Raw genomic sequence first — 20,223 nt, forward strand, 5'->3', positions numbered from 1 at the left:
CATGTAAGTAATTTATTTCATCTAGAAACTTCACTTCCCTAGCATAAACTGATGTGACATTAACCCATTTAATTGAAATCCTCCATTTATTACTTTGCTGCCAAATTTATCTTCCCCACTTTCTGTTGGTATTTCATCATCCATCTGTTCATTCTGGCCAGGCAACAGTAATATACTCCACCACTATGCTCTTCTCCATCACTCATGGAATTTCTATCCGTAAAGATTCCACAGTGGATTTAGTCTCCTACAGGATTTTTATCCTGTTTGACTCTATGCCTTCCCTAAAATATAGTGCCAACACCCCCAACACACATACACAGTTGATGAAACCTATCATTGCAAACACTACCTGCTTGGAGTAAACAACAGGAAATGGATCTCCCCATTAGGATTTGTTGGGTATATTGTTATAATTATTAATACTATTTCAAAAACAACACTTGTCATACTTGAACCCTGAAAAAAATAAAATATAGTGGGAAAAATATTTTTAGATATTTGCCAGCACTTTGTATCTTCTCAATCTTAAATTATTCTCTTCTGACATTTAAATTACATAAAGGTTGCCCATTAGATGAAGATTTTGCTGATTGACCACTAAGACAGGATGTTAGGCGTGATGGATCATTGGTCTGACCAAGTATGGCATTTCTTCTATTATTGGACAAGAAAGAGACCCTGGAAAGGGAGCATTTAAGAAAGCTGGAGGGGAGAGTAGGGAACCAAGGTTAGGCGGATGGATAAAGAACCCAGAGGTTAAAAAGGTTATGTATATATTGGTCATGCATTAAAAAGTTTAATGATTAAAGAGATTCCATAAAATTGTCATAAGTGATAATAGAACATGAAAAATTATACCTTTTCCCTCATTTCTTGAATATTATGGTAAGAGTCATTGACCTGATATACCCTGATTTTGTCTATCCAAAATTTAGATAATTTATTAGATACAGAAGGAAATAGTTCATGGTTTTGCAGTACTTTTCCATTAAACTACAAAGAATAATTTACAGAGGAAAGAGTACTTATAAATGTATAATTGTATAGCTATCCTAAGAAAGCAATGACTCTCTTCATTTATTAGCTTGATAGAGCCAATGCCTTGTTGAATCAAGCACAACAACCATATCGATACCTCATTGAGTCTGTACGTCAAAGAGATTTGGAGATTCAAGCACTTAATGAAAACATTTCTCAACTAGAAAGTAATGTCAGGTAAGTATAATGACTTCTTTTGTTATAATAATACTATTTCAAAAACAACACTTGTCATATCTGAGCCCTGAAAAAAATAAAATATAGAGGGAAAAATATTTTTAGATATTTGCCAGCACTTTGTACCTTCTCCTCAATCTTAAATTATTCTTTTCTGACTTTTAAATTACATAAAGGTTGCCCATTAGATGAACGTTTTGCTGTCCATAATCATGATGTTTCTGTAACTTATACATGATGAAGCTGCAAGTAGAGAAGCATTTATTATAAACTTAATTTCCTTATCCCACCAGACCAGTCCAGATTGCATGGTTTTGGCCCCCTACCAGCAAATGGATGCAGAGAACAACTGTTTTAATGATGTCATCCTTTATAGGGCAATGTGCCACCTGCAGCTCCTCAGAATTTCTCTGTCTCCAGCAGATGGTAGAAGTGCAATCTGCATCTGAAATTCGGGTTGGACAAATCGCTCCTAGGAAGGTGTTTGATCATTTGAAGAGTAGGAATAATACTGCTTCCCAGGTTATCCACAGCTAATATGGCTCTCTCTGGATGGTTCCAGTCTGCTGCTTCTACAGCCACCAGTTCAAGATCTGACAGTATCCCACCCCACCCCCTTCCTAAGAGTGACCTCCGGATACCCTCATGGATCACCCCTTTGAGCACATTTTGGAATAACATCAAACTTCTTACCACATCAATATGGTTATATATACATATGTATATCACTTTGATTACATTGTATGAAACTGCAATAAATAAAAAAAAATAATAATCAGAAAAATGAAAGATGCTAGTTATGGATATCAGTTAAAAACAAAATCAGCTACTTTAGGAGCCTAACCGCTACAGGCCAGCATCATTGATTATCTCAATTGCTGAACTTACGGCTTAGCCAACATGGGGCAGACCTTGATCTGATAGTCAGTCCAGGCGAGAATCTTCCAAGCCTAGGGTTGGGCCTCTCCCACCAAGCCTAGGGTTGGGCCTCTCCCACCAACCCTAGGCTTGGAAGATTCCCGCCTTTTCAGGACAACAGCTGGCAAAGTGCACTTGAGTGGCACAGTAAAGATAGAGTTGACGATGCCTTTGCTTCTCCTCTTCAGTGAGCCGGGCCCTGCCAAGTTACGTAGCTTTTCATGTGGAGGAAGCAAGCATGGTGTCTTTTGGTAGGAGTCAAAGGACTTTGGTATTTGGTCGCCAGCTTAAAATGTTGCCGAGATGCTTCTCTCTCTTGGTCCCGCTCTTGGAACTATTTCTACTTTCCAACCTAAGAGGACGAGATGGGTTTCTGAGCCCAATGCAGAGGTAGCCACCATGTGTCCTGGCATAGTCTCTCCTAAGGTCCTTGCAGTGAGCTGGAAGGGATCCCTCTAGAAGAGAGGGAGAACTATGCTGCTACAGCAGACTACCACCACAGCTATCTCTCTGGAGATTTTCAGTCAATACTTGAGACACAACTGCTTACAGAATTAACACAGAGCTTCAGTATTTTCATATCACATAACATTAGTGTACATAGGGGGGAAAAAAAGCTCATGGGTCTTCTGCTAGGATTTCATACCATCACTTGGCCTCCTAGCTGTCTAAATGCTAGGAATACCTTCCAGGTGTCCCAGCATAGTTTTGAATCTCCTAAGGACCAGTCTGGATCCTCAAGGGTGGGACTATACACCAGACTATCAGCAGTCTTGAGTCTGGATTCTTAGATTCATCTAGCACACAAATACCAAAATGAGCAGAGCCCGGTTCAAGGACTGCTGCAGTACTTTTTGTCCTAACATTGTCCAAACCATGGATGCATCCAACCTGGGATGTGGAGCCTATGTGAAAGGATTTTGCACCCAGAACCTTTGATCTCAGCAAAAGCTTCATCAGATAAATTTCCTAGAATGAAAGACAATACAAAATGCTCTATAGGCATTCTGGGATTTGTTAGCCAACAAAGTTATCCTCATCAGATGGAAAATCAAGTAGAGATGTGCTGCCTCAACAAGCAGGAAGAAATGGAATTGTACCTTTTGTGTCAGAAGACTGTGCAAACGTGGGACTGAACCATTTGTCAGGGAATGATTCTCAGAGCCACATGCCTGGTGGGCAAGGAGAATGTTCCTAGCAGACACTGAGTTGGTTCCTGGAACCCCATGAATGATCCTGGAACAGGATCATAGCAAATCAGATATTCCATGAGTGGAGCACACCCATAGTAGATCTTTTTGCATCCCCTCTAATGAGAATGGTCCCACTTTTCTGCTCCAAATGGGGGACTCAATGCAAACTCACTTCAGTTGCCTTTGCTCTGAATTAGCTTCAGGGACTACTGCATGATTATCCTATTATCCTCCAATTTCTCTAGTGGCAATAACTTTATCTAAACTCAGAAGAGACTAGGGAACTATGATTTTTATAACTCCCTATTGACTGAAATAATTTGATTTCCACTCCTAAAGGAGATGTCCATCAGGAATCCAGTCAGACTGCGGAATTCTCCAACTCTCATCACTCAAAATTGGGGGCTGGTGTGCCATCCCAGCTTCAGGTCCCTGGTCCTAAGCCTGGATGTTGAGAGGATAGCTCTACAAACCCTGAATCTTGAGGGATGTATGTCATATTCTTATGGCTTTCAGGAAGAATTCCACAAGGAATTCCCTTGGTTTAAAGTAAAGGAGGTTTGCCTTTTGGTGTGAGGGAAATATTGGATTACATTCTACATCTTTCATAATCAGGTCTTAAGACCAATTCAGTTGGGATTCACCTCAGTGCATTTGATGCTTACCACCACCATCTCTGTACAGCCTTTAGTTATCAGTTTCATTGGGGGGGCTTGATTAACTTGAAGTCTCCTATCAAGTTACTTGCTGTGTCATGGGGTCTCATCACGTTATTAACTTAGTTGACGAAAGCTCCGTTTGAGCCTATAGATTCCTGTGAGCTGAAGTAACCAACCTGCATGCAAATTCAGTGAGCTTCAGGCCATAGTGACTTATCCACCTTATACCAAGTTTTTTTCACAATAGGGTGGCTCAGCATATGTATCCTAAGTTCCTGTCTAAGGTATTGTCAGAATTCCACCTTAACCAGTCACTCGTTCTTATAATATTCTTTCCCAGGCCACATGTCCACGGGGGTGAATAAGTGCTACACAGTTTGAATTGCAAGAGAGCAGTATGCAGCCCTTTGAAAGTACACTCAGCTTTTTATTTCTTTTGATATCGGCAAACCTGGAGGAGAGACTGCTGAGAGGAGATATGACAGAGGTCTATAAAATAGTAGAGTGGAGTGTGTAAATGCAAATCAGTTGTTTACTCTTCTAAAATGTACAAAGACTAGTAGTCATTCAATTAAGTTTCTAGGTGATACATTTGAGACAAATAGAGAAAATATTTTTTTTTACTCATTGCATAATTAAACTCTGAAATTTGTTGCCAAAGGATGTAGTGAAAGCTGTTTGTGTAGCTGGTTTTAAAAAAGGTTTGGACAAGTTCTTGATCACAAACCATTATTAAGGTGGACTTGGGGAGCTCTGCTACTTAACCCTGGGATAAGCAGCATGGAATTTATCAACTTTTTGGGTTCCTGCTAGGCACTTTGCCACTGTTGGAAACAGGATACTGGTATTGATGGACCTTTGGTCTGACCCAGTATGGCAAATCTTATATTCTTATGAATTGCCATTGCCATACACACCCTTTCGTATTGCCTTGCAGATTGCATTTCCTTCTGTTATGCCCGGGCAGGCCTAAATCTGGTGGGGCATGTCAAGGCTCATAGTGTCCAAGCCATGAGTAGTGTCAGCCTACCTAAGATCGGCCTCCCTGATTGAGATCTTCAAGGCTGCAGCCTGGAGTTCTGTCCACACATTCATATCACATTATTGATTGGTCAGGGATTGTGATGCAACAGTAGATTTGGCCATTCTATCCTTAAGAGCCTTTTTGAGCTGTAGAACATAACTCCAACTCTACCTAGGTTCTGTTGTTTTGGTTCCAGGCTACCCCTATTAAAAAAAAGAAAAAAGTCACTAAAAACAGTTTCTGTCCACTGTTTTGGACTTTTTCCCCTTTTTTTTGTTCAGGGAATCCCCATGTGTGAGGATTGTCATCCTTCTTATCCTTGGAGAATGTAGAATTGCTTACCTGTAACAGGTGTTCTCCACCTGCATCCCCTTGAAGTTGTTTTTTCTAAGTCTAAGCTTGGACGTACTGCGTGGACGTGTGGATATATTGCTTGAAACTTTGACGTAGAGAGAAACATCGGCATCAACACCGGAAGTCTCGGACCCTCAATAAAGGAAAATCACTGAGGCAACCCTCACCCAGACGGGTATCGGGAGCCGCGACTCCGCCTTTAACAGTGGTCCCTCCGGCTATGCCTCTGCCTCCTTCTTCCCTTCCGGAGCCGGGGCTGCTTGCACAGACTCCAAGGTCCCCCGGCGCTGACATCGGTGCCGGTCGCGGAACCGACCATCGATCCCATTCCGGCAGCATTGGCACCGCTGCTCTCGAAGATGGAAGCGCTCATAGCCACTTTTCCACCAATGGATCCTGGGTCACTGATGGCTCCGGTGCCTTCCCCGCTTACCCTGTCATTGGGAGCGGAAACACGGTTCCGCATTCCTCCATCGGGAGTCCTGCCGATGCCTCAACCATCGATGCCGACGCGCCCATCGGCGCCACCGATCCATCCATCGATGCCTGCACCGGTGCCCTTGATGCCTTCATCGGTGCCTCCAGGACTTCCCTCGATGCCTTCCGATCCTAGACCAGGACCTTCAGGAATACCATCGTCCCGTCCTTCTCAGGTTCCTACAAGGACAGGTGCTGATCCCTATGATACCTAGACTGACGATTCATCTCAAGACACCGATGATTTACCATCGCCACCTTCTCCTACTGAAAGTAGGAAGTGTTCTCCTCCAGAGGACTTGTCCTTCATAAATTTTGTGAAGGAAATGTCTGAATTGGTTCCCTTCCAATTACAGACTGAGCAAGATGATAGGCATCAAATGATGATGGTGTTACAATTCCTGGATGCTCCCAAGGAAATAACCTCCATTCCTATTCACCAGGTTCTTTTGGATCTCCTCAAAAAGAACTGGGAACACCTTGGTTCTGTTGCTCCAGTCAACAGAAAAGCTGATACCACTTATTTGGTCCAGTCAGCCCCAGGATTCCAGAAACCTCAGCTGGATCACCAATCTGTGGTTGTAGAATCTGCCCAAAAGAGGACAAAATGATCAAAACCCCACTCTTCCTTTCCCCCAGGTAAGGAACAGAAATTCCTGGATGCCATTGGCCGACGTGTCTTCCAGGGATCAATGCTCATCTCTCGGATCGCCTCTTACCAGCTGTATATGACCCAGTACAACAGGGTCTTATTCAAGCAGATACAGGACTTTGCAGAGTCCCTGCCTCAGCAATTCCAGGAACAGCTTCAAGCCCTGGTACACAAGGGTTTTGAGGCAGGGAAGCATGAAATCAGATCCTCTTATGATATCTTTGACACTGCTTCCAGGGTATCTGCAACTGCTATTTTGCTAAGAAGATGGGCCTGGCTTGTCGTCTGACTTGTGCCCTGAAGTACAAGACAGATTATCTGATCTGCCCTGCTTAGGCGACAATCTGTTTGGCGAACAGATTCAGTGGACGGTGGCGGAACTCAAGGACCATCATGAGACCCTTCTCCAGCTCTCTCTGATGCCCTCTGAGTATTCCTCCAAACAGCCATTCAGGAAGGATACTAAAAAGTCATTCTTCCGTCCAAAGAAGTCCTATCCACCACAATCTAGAACTTGTTCCATGAGACCTTTGCAAAAGGCCCAGTCTCGTCAACCGCGGAAACAAAAGCCGCAGGTAGCTCCTCAGCCGGGCCCTGCTTCTAGCTTTTGACTCCTGCATAGAGAGCAGCAGCCAGTTTCCACTGCCTCAGATACCAGTGGGAGGTCGATTGTGCCATTTCAACAACAGGCGGCACACAATCACCTCAGACCAGTGGGTCCTTGCCATAATCTCTCAAGGTTATCACCTGAACTTTCTCTCCATCCCACTGGACTCCCCACCTCTACTGACGTGGAGAACATCAGACCACTCACTTCTCCTGGAGCAGGAGGTCTCCCTCCTCCTCCAGTCAGGAGCAATAGAGGCAGTGCCCTACTCCCAACAAGGCCTAGGATTCTATTCCCGGTACTTTCTGATCCCCAAAAAATCAGGAGGCGTTTGTCCAATTCTTGGACCTACGTGCCCTCAACAAGTACCTCCACCGAGAAAAGTTCAAGATGGTAACCTTGGGTTCCCTCCTTCCTCTTCTGCAAAACGGAGACTGGCCCATCTCTCTCGATCTCCAAGACGTGTATACACACATTGCGATAACTCCACCTCATCACAGGTTCTTGAGATTTCTGGTAGGCCCCAAGCACTATCAATACAGAGTGCTCCCATTCGGTCTGGCATCTGCACCACGAGTCTTCACCAAGTGCCTCGTAGTAGTAGCAGCCTTCCTCCGGACTCAAGATGTTCACATCTACACCTATCTAGACGATTGGTTGATCAGGGATCCCACTCAGCAGGCTGCTTTGTTGTCCCTACGTCTTACTTTACACACTATGACTTCGCTAGGATTTCTCGTCAACTACGTAAAATCCTGGTTAGTCCCATCTCAAACTCTATCATTCATTGGGGCAGACTTGGACACCTTGCAGGCAAAGGCATTTCTGCCTCAACAGCGAGCTCTCACTCTCATCTCTCTCACACACCAGCTACAGTCTCAGCACCGCATGACTGCACGCCACTTCCTCATCCTGCTAGGACACATGGCGTCCTCAGTACAAGTTACCCCAATGGCCCGCTTGGCCATTGGGGTAACAAGCAGTGGACTCTACGGTCACAATGGACTCAATCCGACTCACTTTGTCAGTCTCTAGCCTGGTGGCAAAATCAGATCAATCTCCTCCGAGGCCTGCCCTTCCAGGCTCCAGACCCTCAAATAATTCTCACCACCGATGCTTCCAACCTAGGCTGGGGAGCCCATGTCGCCGATTTGCAGACACAAGGAATTTGGTCTCCAGAGGAAGCCAAACACCAAATCAATTTCCTGGAGCTTCGAGCAATCAGATATGCTCTCAGGGTATTCAGGATCACCTTTCCAACCAGGTCACCCTCATTCAGACGGACATCCAGGTGGCCATGTGGTACATCAACAAACAGGGAGGGACGGGCTCCTACCTACTGTGTCAGGAGGCTGCGCAGATATGGGCGGAGACCCTCTCCCATTCGATGTACCTCAGGGCCACCTACTTGCCGGGAGTGGACAATGTGTTGACGGACAAGCTGAGTCGCACCTTTCAACCACATGAGTGGTCCCTCGACCCCACTGTAGCGGACTCAATATTCCAACGTTGGGGTTGCCCCCACATAGACCTCTTTGCGTCACCTCAAAACCACAAAGTAGAGAACTTTTGCTCTCTCACTTGCAGCCAACACTCTCAGCCAAGAGATGCGTTCTCCCTCTCATGGGCAACTGGTTTCCTATATGCATTCCCTCCACTTCCAATTCTCTCGAAGACTCTCGTGAAGTTACGTCAGGACAAGGGGCGCATGATCCTGATAGCACCTCACTGGCCTCGCCTGGTATGGTTTCCAATTCTTCAGGACCTCTCCATTCGCAGGCACATTCCCTTGGGAAAAGACCCGCTTCTGAGCACTCAGAACGACGGGTGCCTACGCCACCCCAATCTTCAGGCCTCGTCTCTGACGGCCTGGATGTTGAAAGATTAATTCTTCAGCCACTTAACTTTTCGGAGCCAGTTTCCAGTGTCCTGATTGCTTCACAGAAGCCTTCCATGAGAAAATCTTACCTCTACAAATGGAACAGGTTTACATCATGGTGTTCTTCTCAATCCCTTGATCGCTTTACTTGTTCCACCACGAAGTTTCTAGACTATCTCTGGCACTTGTCAGAATCAGGTCTAAAATCCTCCTTCTCCATCAGAATGCATGTCAATGCGGTAGCAGCCTTCCAATAGAGGTGTCGGGGATATTCCTCTTTTACAACCCCTCGTAACACGTTTTCTGAAGGGCTTGCTTCACCTCAAGCCTCCACTGTGCCCTCTGGCCCCTTCTTGGGACCTGAATCTGGTTTTGGGAAGGCTCATGAAACCATCATTCTAGCCTCTCCAATCCTGTGATCTTCGCTGTCTGACATGGAAAGTGATTTTTCTTTTGGCAATAACATCTGCTTGCAGAGTTAGTGAGTTACAGGTCCTAGTTACCTATCCGCCTTACACTAAACTTCTGCAGGACCGGGCAGTACTCCGCACTCACCCTAAGTTCTTACCTAAGGTAGTATCGGAGTTTCACATTAATCAATCCATTATACTACCTACCTTCATTCCCAGGCCTCACTCCATTCCAGGAGAACAGGCTCTGCATACCCTTGATTGTAAACGTGCTCTAGCATTCTATCTAGACCGTACAGCTGCCCACAATAAAAGCACTCAATTGTTTGTCTCTTTCCATTCCACCAAATTGGGGCAGCCTGTGGGTAAGCAGACTCTCTCCTCCTGATTAGCGGACTGCATATCCATTTGATAGAGTGGCAGACCTGGAGGAGCTGAGGCAGACAGAGAGGTATATAGATGAGACCTTCAGGGACATAGTAGCCAAGTCCCAACTTCAGACTGGCAGCCCTGGTGCTGCCTTGGAGGAAGAAGGTCTCATGATTGGAGAGCATCAACCTGGTGTAGCAGGAAAGGATCCTGTAGCAAGGACCTGCTCTCCAGGTGATGCACTATCCTTTCGTACCGAGGATATCTCCCCAAGGCCTACTGCCCAGGAGGGAAGGGTTAGGTCGGCCATCATAATTGGTGATTTGATTATTAGGAATGTAGACAGCTGGGTGGCTGGTGGGCGTGAGGATCGCCTGGTAACATGCCTACCTGGTGCGAAGGTGGCGGACCTCATGCGTCACCTAGATAGGATTTTAGACAGTGCTGGGGAGGAGCCGGCTGTCGTGGTACATGTGGGCACCAACGACATAGGAAAATGTGGGAGGGAGGTTCTGGAAGCCAAATTTAGGCTCTTAGGTAGAAAGCTTAAATCCAGAACCTCCAGGGTAGCATTCTCTGAAATGCTCCCTGTTCCACGTGCAGGTCACCAGAGGCAGGCAGAGCTCCGGAATCTCAATGCGTGGATGAGACGATGGTGCAAGGAAGAGGGATTCAGTTTTGTTAGGAACTGGGGAACCTTTTGGGGAAGGGGGAGTCTCTTCCGAAGGGATGGACTCCACCTTAACCAGGGTGGAACCAGACTGCTGGCGCTAACCTTTAAAAAGGAGATTGAGCAGCTTTTAAACTAGAACAAAGGGGAAAGCTGACAGTCGCTCAGCAGCGCATGGTTGGGAGAGAGGTATCTTCAAAGGATACTAATGATGCATTAGAATTAGGGCATCTCGACAGTGAGGTTCCAATAATAAGAAAAGTAGTCCAAGTACCTGTAACTAAAAACTCATGTGAGCTAAAAAATTCTAACTTATCCCTATCAAAAAGCAGAATGAAAATACAAACCAAAAACAAACTGAAATGTTTGTATGCTAATGCAAGAAATCTAAGAAGTAACATGGAAGAATTAGAATGTATAGCAGTGAATGATGACATAGACTTAATTGGCATCTCAGAGACATGGTGGAAGGAAGACAACCATTAGGACAGTGCTATACCGGGGTACAAATTATATCGCAATGATAGAGAGGAGCACCTGGGAGGCAGTGTGGCGCTTTATGTCCAGGATGGCATAGAGTCCAACAGGATAAACATCCTGCATGAGACTAAATGCACAATTGAATCTTTATGGGTAGAAATCCCTTGTGTGTCAGGGAAGACTATAGTGATAGGAGTATACTACCGCCCACCTGGTCAAGATGGTGAGACTGACAGTGAAATGCTAAGAGAAATTAGGGAAGCTAACCAAATTGGTAGTGCGGTAATAATGGGAGATTTCAATTACCTCAATATTGACTGGGTAAATGTATCATCGGGACATGCTACAGAGATAAAGTTCCTGGATGGAATAAATGATAGCTTTATGGAGCAATTGGTTCAGGAACCGATGAGAGAGGGAGCAAATTTAGACCTAATTCTCAGTGGAGCACAGGATTTGGTGAGAGAGGTAACGGTGGTGGGGCCGCTTGGCAATAGTGATCATAATATGATCAAATTTGAATTAATGACTGGAAGTGGGACATTAAGCAAATCCACGGCTCTCGTGCTAAACTTTCAAAAGGGAAACTTTGATAAAATGAGAAAAATTGTTGGGGAAAAACTGAAAGGAGCAGCTACAAAAGTAAAAAGTGCAAAAGGCGTGGTCATTGTTAAAAGTAAAAAGTGCAAGAGGCGTGGTCATTGTTAAAAAATACCATCCTAGAAGCACAATCCAGATGTATTCCACACATTAAGAAAGGTGGAAAACAGGCAAAACGGTTACCGGCATGGTTAAAAGGGGAGGGGAAAGAAGCCATTTTAGCCAAAAGATCTTCATTCAAAAATTGGAAGAAGGATCCAAAAAAAGAAAATACGATAATGCATAAACGTTGGCAAGTTAAATGTAAGACATTGAGAAGACAGTCTAAGAGAGAATTTGAAAAGAAGTTTGCCGTAGAGGCAAAAACTCACAGTAAAAACTTTTTTAAATATATCCGAAGCAGAAAGCCTGTGAGGGAGTCAGTTGGACCGGTAGATGATCGAGGGGTTAAAGGGGCACTTAGAGAAGATAAGGCCATCGCGGAAAGATTAAATGATTTCTTTTCTTCAGTGTTTACTAAAGAGGATGTTGGGGAGGTACCCGTACTGGAGAAGGTTTTCATGGGTAATGATTCACATGGACTGAACCAAATCACGGTGAACCTAGAAGATGTGGTAGACCTGATTGATAAACTGAAGAGTAGTAAATCACCTGGACCTCATGGTATACACCCCAGAGTTCTGAAGGAACTAAAAAATGAAATTACAGACCTATTAGTAAAAATTTGTAACCTATCATTAAAATCATCCATTGTACCTGAAGACTGGAGGATAGCTAATGTAACCCCCATATTTAAAAAGGGCTCCAGGGGAGATCCGGGAAATTACAGACCGGTTAGCCTGACTTCAGTGCCAGGAAAAATAGTGGAAAGTGTTCTAAACATCAAAATCACAGAACATATAGAAAGACATGGTTTAATGGAACAAAGTCAGCATGGCTTTACCCAAGGCAAGTCTTGCCTCACAAATCTGCTTCACTTTTTTGAAGGAGTTAATAAACATGTGGATAAAGGTGAACCAGTAGATGTAGTGTACTTGAATTTTCAGAAGGCATTTGACAAAGTTCCTCATGAGAGACTTCTAGGAAAAGTAAAAAGTCATGGGATAGGTGGTGATGTCCTTTCATGGATTACAAACTGGCTAAAAGATAGGAAACAGAGAGTAGGATTAAATGGACAATTTTCTCAGTGGAAGGGAGTGGGCAGTGGAGTGCCTCAGGGATCTGTACTGGGACCCTTACTTTTCAAGATATTTATAAATGATCTGGAAAGAAATACAATGAGTGAGGTAATCAAATTTGCAGATGATACAAAATTGTTCAGAGTAGTTAAATCACAAGCAGATTGTGATAAATTGCAGGAAGACCTTGTGAGGCTGGAAAATTGGGCATCTAAATGGCAGATGAAATTTAATGTGGACAAGTGCAAGGTGATGCATATAGGGAAAAATAACCCATGCTATAGTTACACAATGTTAGGTTCCCTATTAGGTGCTACTACCCAAGAAAGAGATCTAAGCGTCATAGTGGATAACACATTGAAATCATCGGTTCAGTGTGCTGCGGAAGTTGGGAATTATTAGAAAGGGAATGGTGAATAAAACGGAAAATGTCATAATGCTTCTCTATCGCTCCATGGTGAGACTGCACCTTGAATATTGTGTACAATTCTGGTCGCCGCATCTCAAAAAAGATAAAATTGCGATGGCGAAGGTACAGAGAAGGGCTACCAAAATGATAAAGGGAATGGAACAGCTCCCCTATGAGGAAAGACTAAAGAGGTTAGGACTTTTCAGCTTGGAGAAGAGACGGCTGAGGGGGGGCTATGATAGAGGTTTTAAAATCATGAGAGGTCTAGAACGGGTAGATATGAATCTGTTTTTACTCTTTCAGATAATAGACTAGGGGGCACTCCATGAAGTTAGCATGTGGCACTTTTAAAACTAATCGGAGAAAGTTCTTTTTCACTCAATGCACAATTAAACTCTGGAATTTGTTGCCAGAGGATGTGGTTAGTGCAGTTAGTATAGCTGTGTTTAAAAAAGGATTGGATAAGTTCTTGGACGAGAAGTCCATTACCTGCTATTAATTAAGTTGACTTAGAAAATAGCCACTGCTATTATTAGCAACGGTAATATGGAATAGACTTAGTTTTTGGGTACTTGCCAAGTTCTTATGGCCTGGATTGGCCACTGTTGGAAACAGGATGCTGGGCTTGATGGACCCTTCGTCTGACCCAGCATGGCAAGTTCTTATGTTCTTATGCTATCAGCAAGCAGGCATTCCACTTCAAGACCGCGTTAAAGCACACTCTGTGAGGGCTATGGTGACTTCGGTAGCACACCTACGCTTTGTGCCACGTCCTGACATTTGCAGGGCTGCTACCTGGAGTTTTCTCCATACCTTTACAGTCCATTATTGCTTAGACAAGGCCGGAAGATAAGATTCCATATTCGGCCAATCTGTCTTGCGCAACCTTTTTACAACTTGACGTAACAACACCCTTCCGCCTGCCCGTTAGGGTTCAGGATGCCCTCTACCAAATTCCTCCCCAATGCTTGTGCCTATTGCACATCTTGGGTACATTTGGTGCATTTCTCGGACATCCTCAGCTCGGTACTCACCCATATGTGAGGACTACCATCCTGCTTGTCCTGTGAGAAAGCAAATGTTGCTTACCTGTTACAGGTGTTCCCACAGGACAGCAGGATGTTAGTCCTCACGAAACCCGCCCGCCACCCCGCAGTGTTGGGTTTGTTTTCTTATTTTATTTTTTGGCACTTCCTGTAGCTTTAAACAAGACTGAAGGAGGACCCCTGCTGGCTGCAGATTTAGTGCCATGCTGGGCATGCCCAGTAGGTGCCAGTCAAAGTTCTAGAAACTTTGACAAAAGTGTTCCGTGATTGGGCTCCATCCTGTGATGTCACCCATATGTGCTGTCCTGTGAGAACACCTGTTACAGGTAAGCAACATTTGCTTTATTATTTCTGCTTATATTTAGTAGTGTTGAAATTCTTCCCGCATAATTTAAGCCAGCAGACTGTAGATCATACAACTGGAGAACTAACTCTGTAAACTGCTCTATGAGAGAGGATGGTACCTGCTCATATTTTTTGGAATGAGACATTTATTTGCAGTCAAATGTCTAGGCTCTTAAGAAACCAGTGAAAAAGTACAGTATATTCATAGGGGACTACTGAATAACTCGATACATTGGTAGAGAGTAACAGCCTTTCACCTCTGGGTCACTAGTTCAAATCTAGCTCAAGTCAGGTAGTGATCAGAAGTCATAGTTAAGTGGTCAATGTAAAATGAGTTGATTATCTCACTCTGGTTCCCAGTTGGTAAGTGTTAATATAATTGGAAAACAATTTAGTGGTAGTTGTCACCCTTGTTGGCATTTGCAGCAGTAAAGCCCAAGATCCTGCATGGAGACTGTTACCTACTCATAGAAGTGGGCTTTTCAGTGCAGGTCTGAAGTCATATTGGTGAGGTAGTTTGCACTGCAGTGGACTATGGCTATATCTGTTCTGAGGATAAGTGAAATGGAATACTTTTGTTTTGAAGGAGTAATTTTAAATCAATTGTGCACATAAACCAGTTTTCAAAGGGAAAGTATGCACATATTTTCCTTTTGAAAATTATCCCACCAAAATTACCCGTACACATTTATAACCTAATTGTACTCAGATTTTGTTTCAAGAAAATTTACATACATAACTTTTGAAAATGCAAAAGCTTGCACATAACTGCAGACTCCATCTCCACAAGCAACTCTGCTCACTTACATATTTACTGGCTGTACCCACATATTGGTCAGGTTATTTTAAAGCAAGCCATTTCCACAAATAAAACACCAATTTTAACCACAGAAATGCCTTTGAAAATTACCCTCCCTGTGTACTGTCAATAAGTTCATTTCATAAACACTAACTTGACTAAAAGCATTTTAAAGTGTATACTATAACTAAAAGCTAAAAATTGTCTTTGTGTTTAATACACTATCATGGCATTGATGAGAGAGGAGGGAAATGCTAAAACATGCACTCAAAATAGGAATTCTATCTTTGTAAAGATGAAATTTGTGCTATGTTCTCTCATCCTAGCTTGATGGACTGTCTACCTGGGTAACATCAAGCTGGGTTGAGAGAACACTGCACAAATCTCATCTTTGGGTGAGTTTCCTCACTCCGAAGGTCATCAAATCTTCACAAGGGAGCACTATTCTGTTCATACGTCTCATTTTGAATGTCAAAGTGGCCCCTAACCCCTACACTAATACCTAAACCTCACCTCAAGTTACTAGGTGGGCCTCCTATAGAGATATAAATACCTACCTAGGATGAGGACATTATAGCTAGTCTCCATCTCTCTCTCTCTTCCCCACCCCCCCCCCCCCCCCCCTGTGGTTGTAGAAGGGCCCTGACAGCTAGGCTGGCTCCAGGAGCTAAAAACAGCATCTGTGAAAACATTCACAAAGGAGCTAAAAACAGCATCTGTGAAAACATTTACAAAGTGCGATAAAGCCCTATCACATGTCTTAATTTAAATGAAAAAGGTGTAGTTAAAACATGTTAAAGCCGTGTGATACAGCTTCGCAAAATTGTTAACCCAGCCCACTCGGTCACAAATCATGCCCCAAACTCCTCCCTTTTTTCTGATTTGCATCGCACCATGCGTTATGGTGCTTTTGCAGGCGTTAAAGGCGTTTTCGCAGGCATTAAGGCATTTTCGCGTACGTTGAAGGGGCTTAACGCATGCGAAAACGCCTTATAGCAATTTGATAAATGACCATGTTAATTGTGGTGTTTTCTTCAAAAAAAAAAAAATTAAGCTTACTTTTCTAATGTATTTTGGAATTCCTACATTTATATTAAAATATTTTTTAAGAAAAATAATGCAGTCTACTACAGAATCAAATTTATGCCAATAAATCAATCTTCAAATTACCTTTGAAATGTACAGTAAATACAAATATTGTTTTAGAAACATGAATATACAATTTTTGAATAAGGACTGCTTTTTATATGTAAGAACACATACAGATTTTCATCATTATACTTTCCTTAAAAACTCTGCTGAATGGAGAATTATTAAATAAAACAATACTTTTATTTCTTTGATAATTTCTAGTGCCATTTTTTTCTTCCAGCCATTTAAATAAAGAAAAGACAGCATTGCTGCGTGTCAAGAATCAAATGGCAGCAGATTTAGAAAGACTTTTAAATCATCGTGAGGTAATCTTATTTTAGCAAAGCTTTTATTGTAACATATTTGTCTGCTGAGTTAACCTGGAAAAGTTGGTTCCTAAACAGGTTTCACATTTATTTTAATAATTATTTGTACTTATTGCTGTAGGGATGATTTTAATATGATTTATGCTGCTGACAGGTTGACTTTGAATGCAGAGAGTTCTTATTCTATTCAGCTACACTAGTGACAAAGTTTTATTTTCAAATGTAAATGAAGTATATAAAAATAAATGTACACACATATATATTTCATAACTAGTTATATGATCGTCTAATCCTTAACTTTATGCCTTAGGCCCACTTTATACATCAAGTAGCTAACATTTTAGGCATATTGCCATATTGCCCCCCCCCTCTTGCCCTCCCCTTTCCCCTACCCCTCGCCTCTTCCCCCCTCCTTCCGCCCCATCCGACCCCCCTACCTCTACCTTCTATCTCTCTCCCCCCCCCCCCTCTTTCCTTTCATTTCCCACTCATACTTTCTTGTGTTTGGAGCACACGTTTGTACCTACCTTCCTCGTTTTTCGTTTCTATATTCATTTTCGTTATTTGACTTAAGATATTTTAATTATTTCCTGTTACAACCTGTTCCATGACCTGCTATATGCATATACTTTCGTTTCACAACTTGTTCTATGTATAATTGTTTTGTTTCAATGTAAACCGGGGTGAAGGCTTGTGCTAAACCTCGGTATATAAAAGCTACAAATAAATATTGAAATGTTAAATATATCAGTATAGCAAAAATATAACATTATTCCTCCAAGGACAAGCAGGATGACAGTCCTTGCATCTGACTGACATCATCAGATTGAATCTGGCATAGAAATTTGTTTTCAAAGCTTCTAGAAGCTTTGAGCATGCCCTACCTGGCATATATAGCCCTAGCCACCTCCCTGGCAAGGCTCCTCAGTCCCATCTTTTTCAGAGCCTGCAAGTCACAGTTCTTCTCTCTCCCTCACAGCTACTACTGTGAAGGTTTTGGGAGCTGCAGGAGCTGTTTTTCTTGCAGGGCTCTGCAGGTTTGTTTTCTCCCTCTTGTACCTGTAGGTAGGTTTTTGTCTATTTTGGAATTTTCCTGTCGACTGCATGGTGCACCGGCCCGGTACCCAGCATAGCCTGGTCGAGGTATTTTTCCAGCCTTTATGTCATGTTTTTTCCTGTTGTCTAATGCCTCAGGGTGGACTGTAGCTTTCAGTGTCCCTGCAAGGTTGGGCAGGCCTGGGACTTGCTTGGATACAGACCACTGTGTCTCTGGCATCTTCCCCTGTGAGACTTCCACCACTACTTGTTCTGGGCAAGAGTTTGAGGAGACTGCCCAATGTGCATTGACTAAGGCATCGACACTGAGGGATCCAAGAGGGCACTATGCCAGTGCATCGAGATTATCAATTCCCCTTTGACTTATGCATTGGGTTTAGGACCACATCAGTGCCTGAGGAAGGAGAGGGTTTATTCTGACATTGGCCAGGAATTTCTGGAGTGTTCTGTGGGGAGGAAAGCTCATCCTCCCCACAATCCTGGGAATCACACCAGTCTGTAGGTTCAAGCCAATTATCACATCTGACACTGTGGATGTGGCCTCCCCTCCTGCCTATCTTGGCTGTGCAGTTTTTAGGAAGGACTTAGAGAAACCTGAGCATGGGAACAATCAGCAGTGGTTGATGCATTAATGGTGCCATTCACTGAAGACATTGGATGCCAGTGCACAGACAGCTGCCATTACACCAGTAGGAATTGACATCGAGCACTGTGGTGCCAAGGCACTAGCGAATTGATGAAGGTGCTGCAGTGCAGGTGGAATCAAAATTGGATGCTCCTGACAAAATTGACAGGCATCAATATAGGCGCAGCTGTGCCAGGGCAGAATCGATGCCAAGTGTGGTGCATCAGTGTTGGATGTCATGGCACCAACAGCATAGACGTTGGGCACCGCTCTGTCAATGGAAAATGTCAAGCACCAACTCAGCATTGAGAGCTACTGCACCATTGGGAAACAATGGGCATCGAGCATCAGAGCACCAGTGCGGCTTGGAAAACATTAGAAGCGAGTGCAGCAAGACATCTGTTGGGCATGTTAACAGACGTTCAGTCTTAGTCCCCTAGAAAGATGTGTAAGATTCTGTTCACTCTCAGTTGAGATGTCCTGACCAGATGGGGTTATCCACGGCATACATCTATGGATCATTGTCCTGATTCACCTTTCCACAGGGAATGGGAAGATCTCCAGAGAATCCCTCCTTTGGCAGCCTGTGACCTAGATTCCCTGTTATTGGGGAGCTCCTAGGATTTATAGTATCATGAGCTCTCTGAGGTGAAAGCTCTATTACCGGGGGCTATGCTCAGTCAGCCAAGGGTGGTTAGAGCAGCTCCTTCCATGCCTGCTGATACAGAGCTTAGGAGTATTTTAGTACCAGATACTGCTGAACTCCATTGCTGGAGGCAGTGGTAGCTTAATGTTAAGGCTATCACATATCCGCTCTACTGCCACTAAGGCCTCACTATGCATAACCAAGGGCTCCTGGGTAGGGCAATATAGTGAGGGAAAAAGGTCTTCCTTTGCGCTCTCCACCTGCCATCAGCTTGTTCCTCGCTCTTGTGCCAGAGCACAGGGGGCAACCCAGCTCGTCTTATTTATTTATTTGTTGTTTATATTCTACCTTTTGGGCACCTCAAAGTGGATTACATTCAGGTACTATAGGTATGTCCATATCCCAACAAGGGTTACAATGTTGACGTTATAATTCCTCCCAGTCGAGGGGAGGATGAGAGTTTAGCTAAAAACAGAGCATTCATATCACGTTGGTTCTCATAAAGAGAGCAGCCCTATATGATACTCTTCCAACTCGCTGTCTCAAGAAATTTTATTTCAGCTTTTCAGTGTTGGGGAAGAATGTGGCATTCCCCATCAGAGGTCCATGGGGTCTGACCAACTTACCTAATGGATAGAGGGAGCCTGGTTGCATGTATGCCGGAAGTCTCCAAAAGAGTTGATAGCTCTGTGCCATCTTGGTCATGAGAGCATTATATAATGCATGCTAAGGGAAAGCTTGAGATTTTTCCCTTAACTCTTTACTACCTTCTCAGACACAGAGATATACTGTATTTTCTTGTCCTGGGGAGGTTACTTATGAGTAGCTGTTTTCTAACCTAACTGCTCTAGTGGTGAGTCTGTCCATCCTTTGGGACAGCATCCTAGGTTAGGTACTGATAAAGAGATGATAAAACCTGGTACTATCATCCAGACATTTCTTACTCCTGTGACAATACTTGGAGTTGTGCCTACAAAGAGTCACCCATCCAAGTGGGAGAAACTTGCACTGTTAGTTCAGGCAGATGCTCAAGCTGATATTGCAAGACATGTAGGGTGATGATGTGAGGCCAAAAGCAGCACTCAGTATTGGAAGTGGGTTTCCTTTGGCAGGAAAGATCATTCTCCTGTGTAAGAGAATGTATTTATTGAA

General features: G+C 43.6%; 1 protein-coding gene across 4 annotated transcripts in view; it reads left to right on the top strand.

Annotated features, from left to right (window-relative positions):
- The window catches only part of PIBF1 (progesterone immunomodulatory binding factor 1), a 391,620-nt gene that overhangs the window by 306,869 nt on the left and 64,528 nt on the right, over positions 1-20,223 (top strand). For all 4 annotated transcript variants that reach the window (XM_029603019.1, XM_029603020.1, XM_029603018.1 and 1 more), the window contains exons 15-16: positions 1,088-1,218; positions 16,660-16,744. In XM_029603019.1, coding sequence (XP_029458879.1) covers positions 1,088-1,218; positions 16,660-16,744 — 216 coding nt within the window. The remainder of the gene's footprint in view (positions 1-1,087; positions 1,219-16,659; positions 16,745-20,223) is intronic.

This window comes from Rhinatrema bivittatum, chromosome 5 (genome assembly GCF_901001135.1).
Source record: "Rhinatrema bivittatum chromosome 5, aRhiBiv1.1, whole genome shotgun sequence".
Lineage (NCBI taxonomy): Eukaryota > Metazoa > Chordata > Amphibia > Gymnophiona > Rhinatrematidae > Rhinatrema > Rhinatrema bivittatum.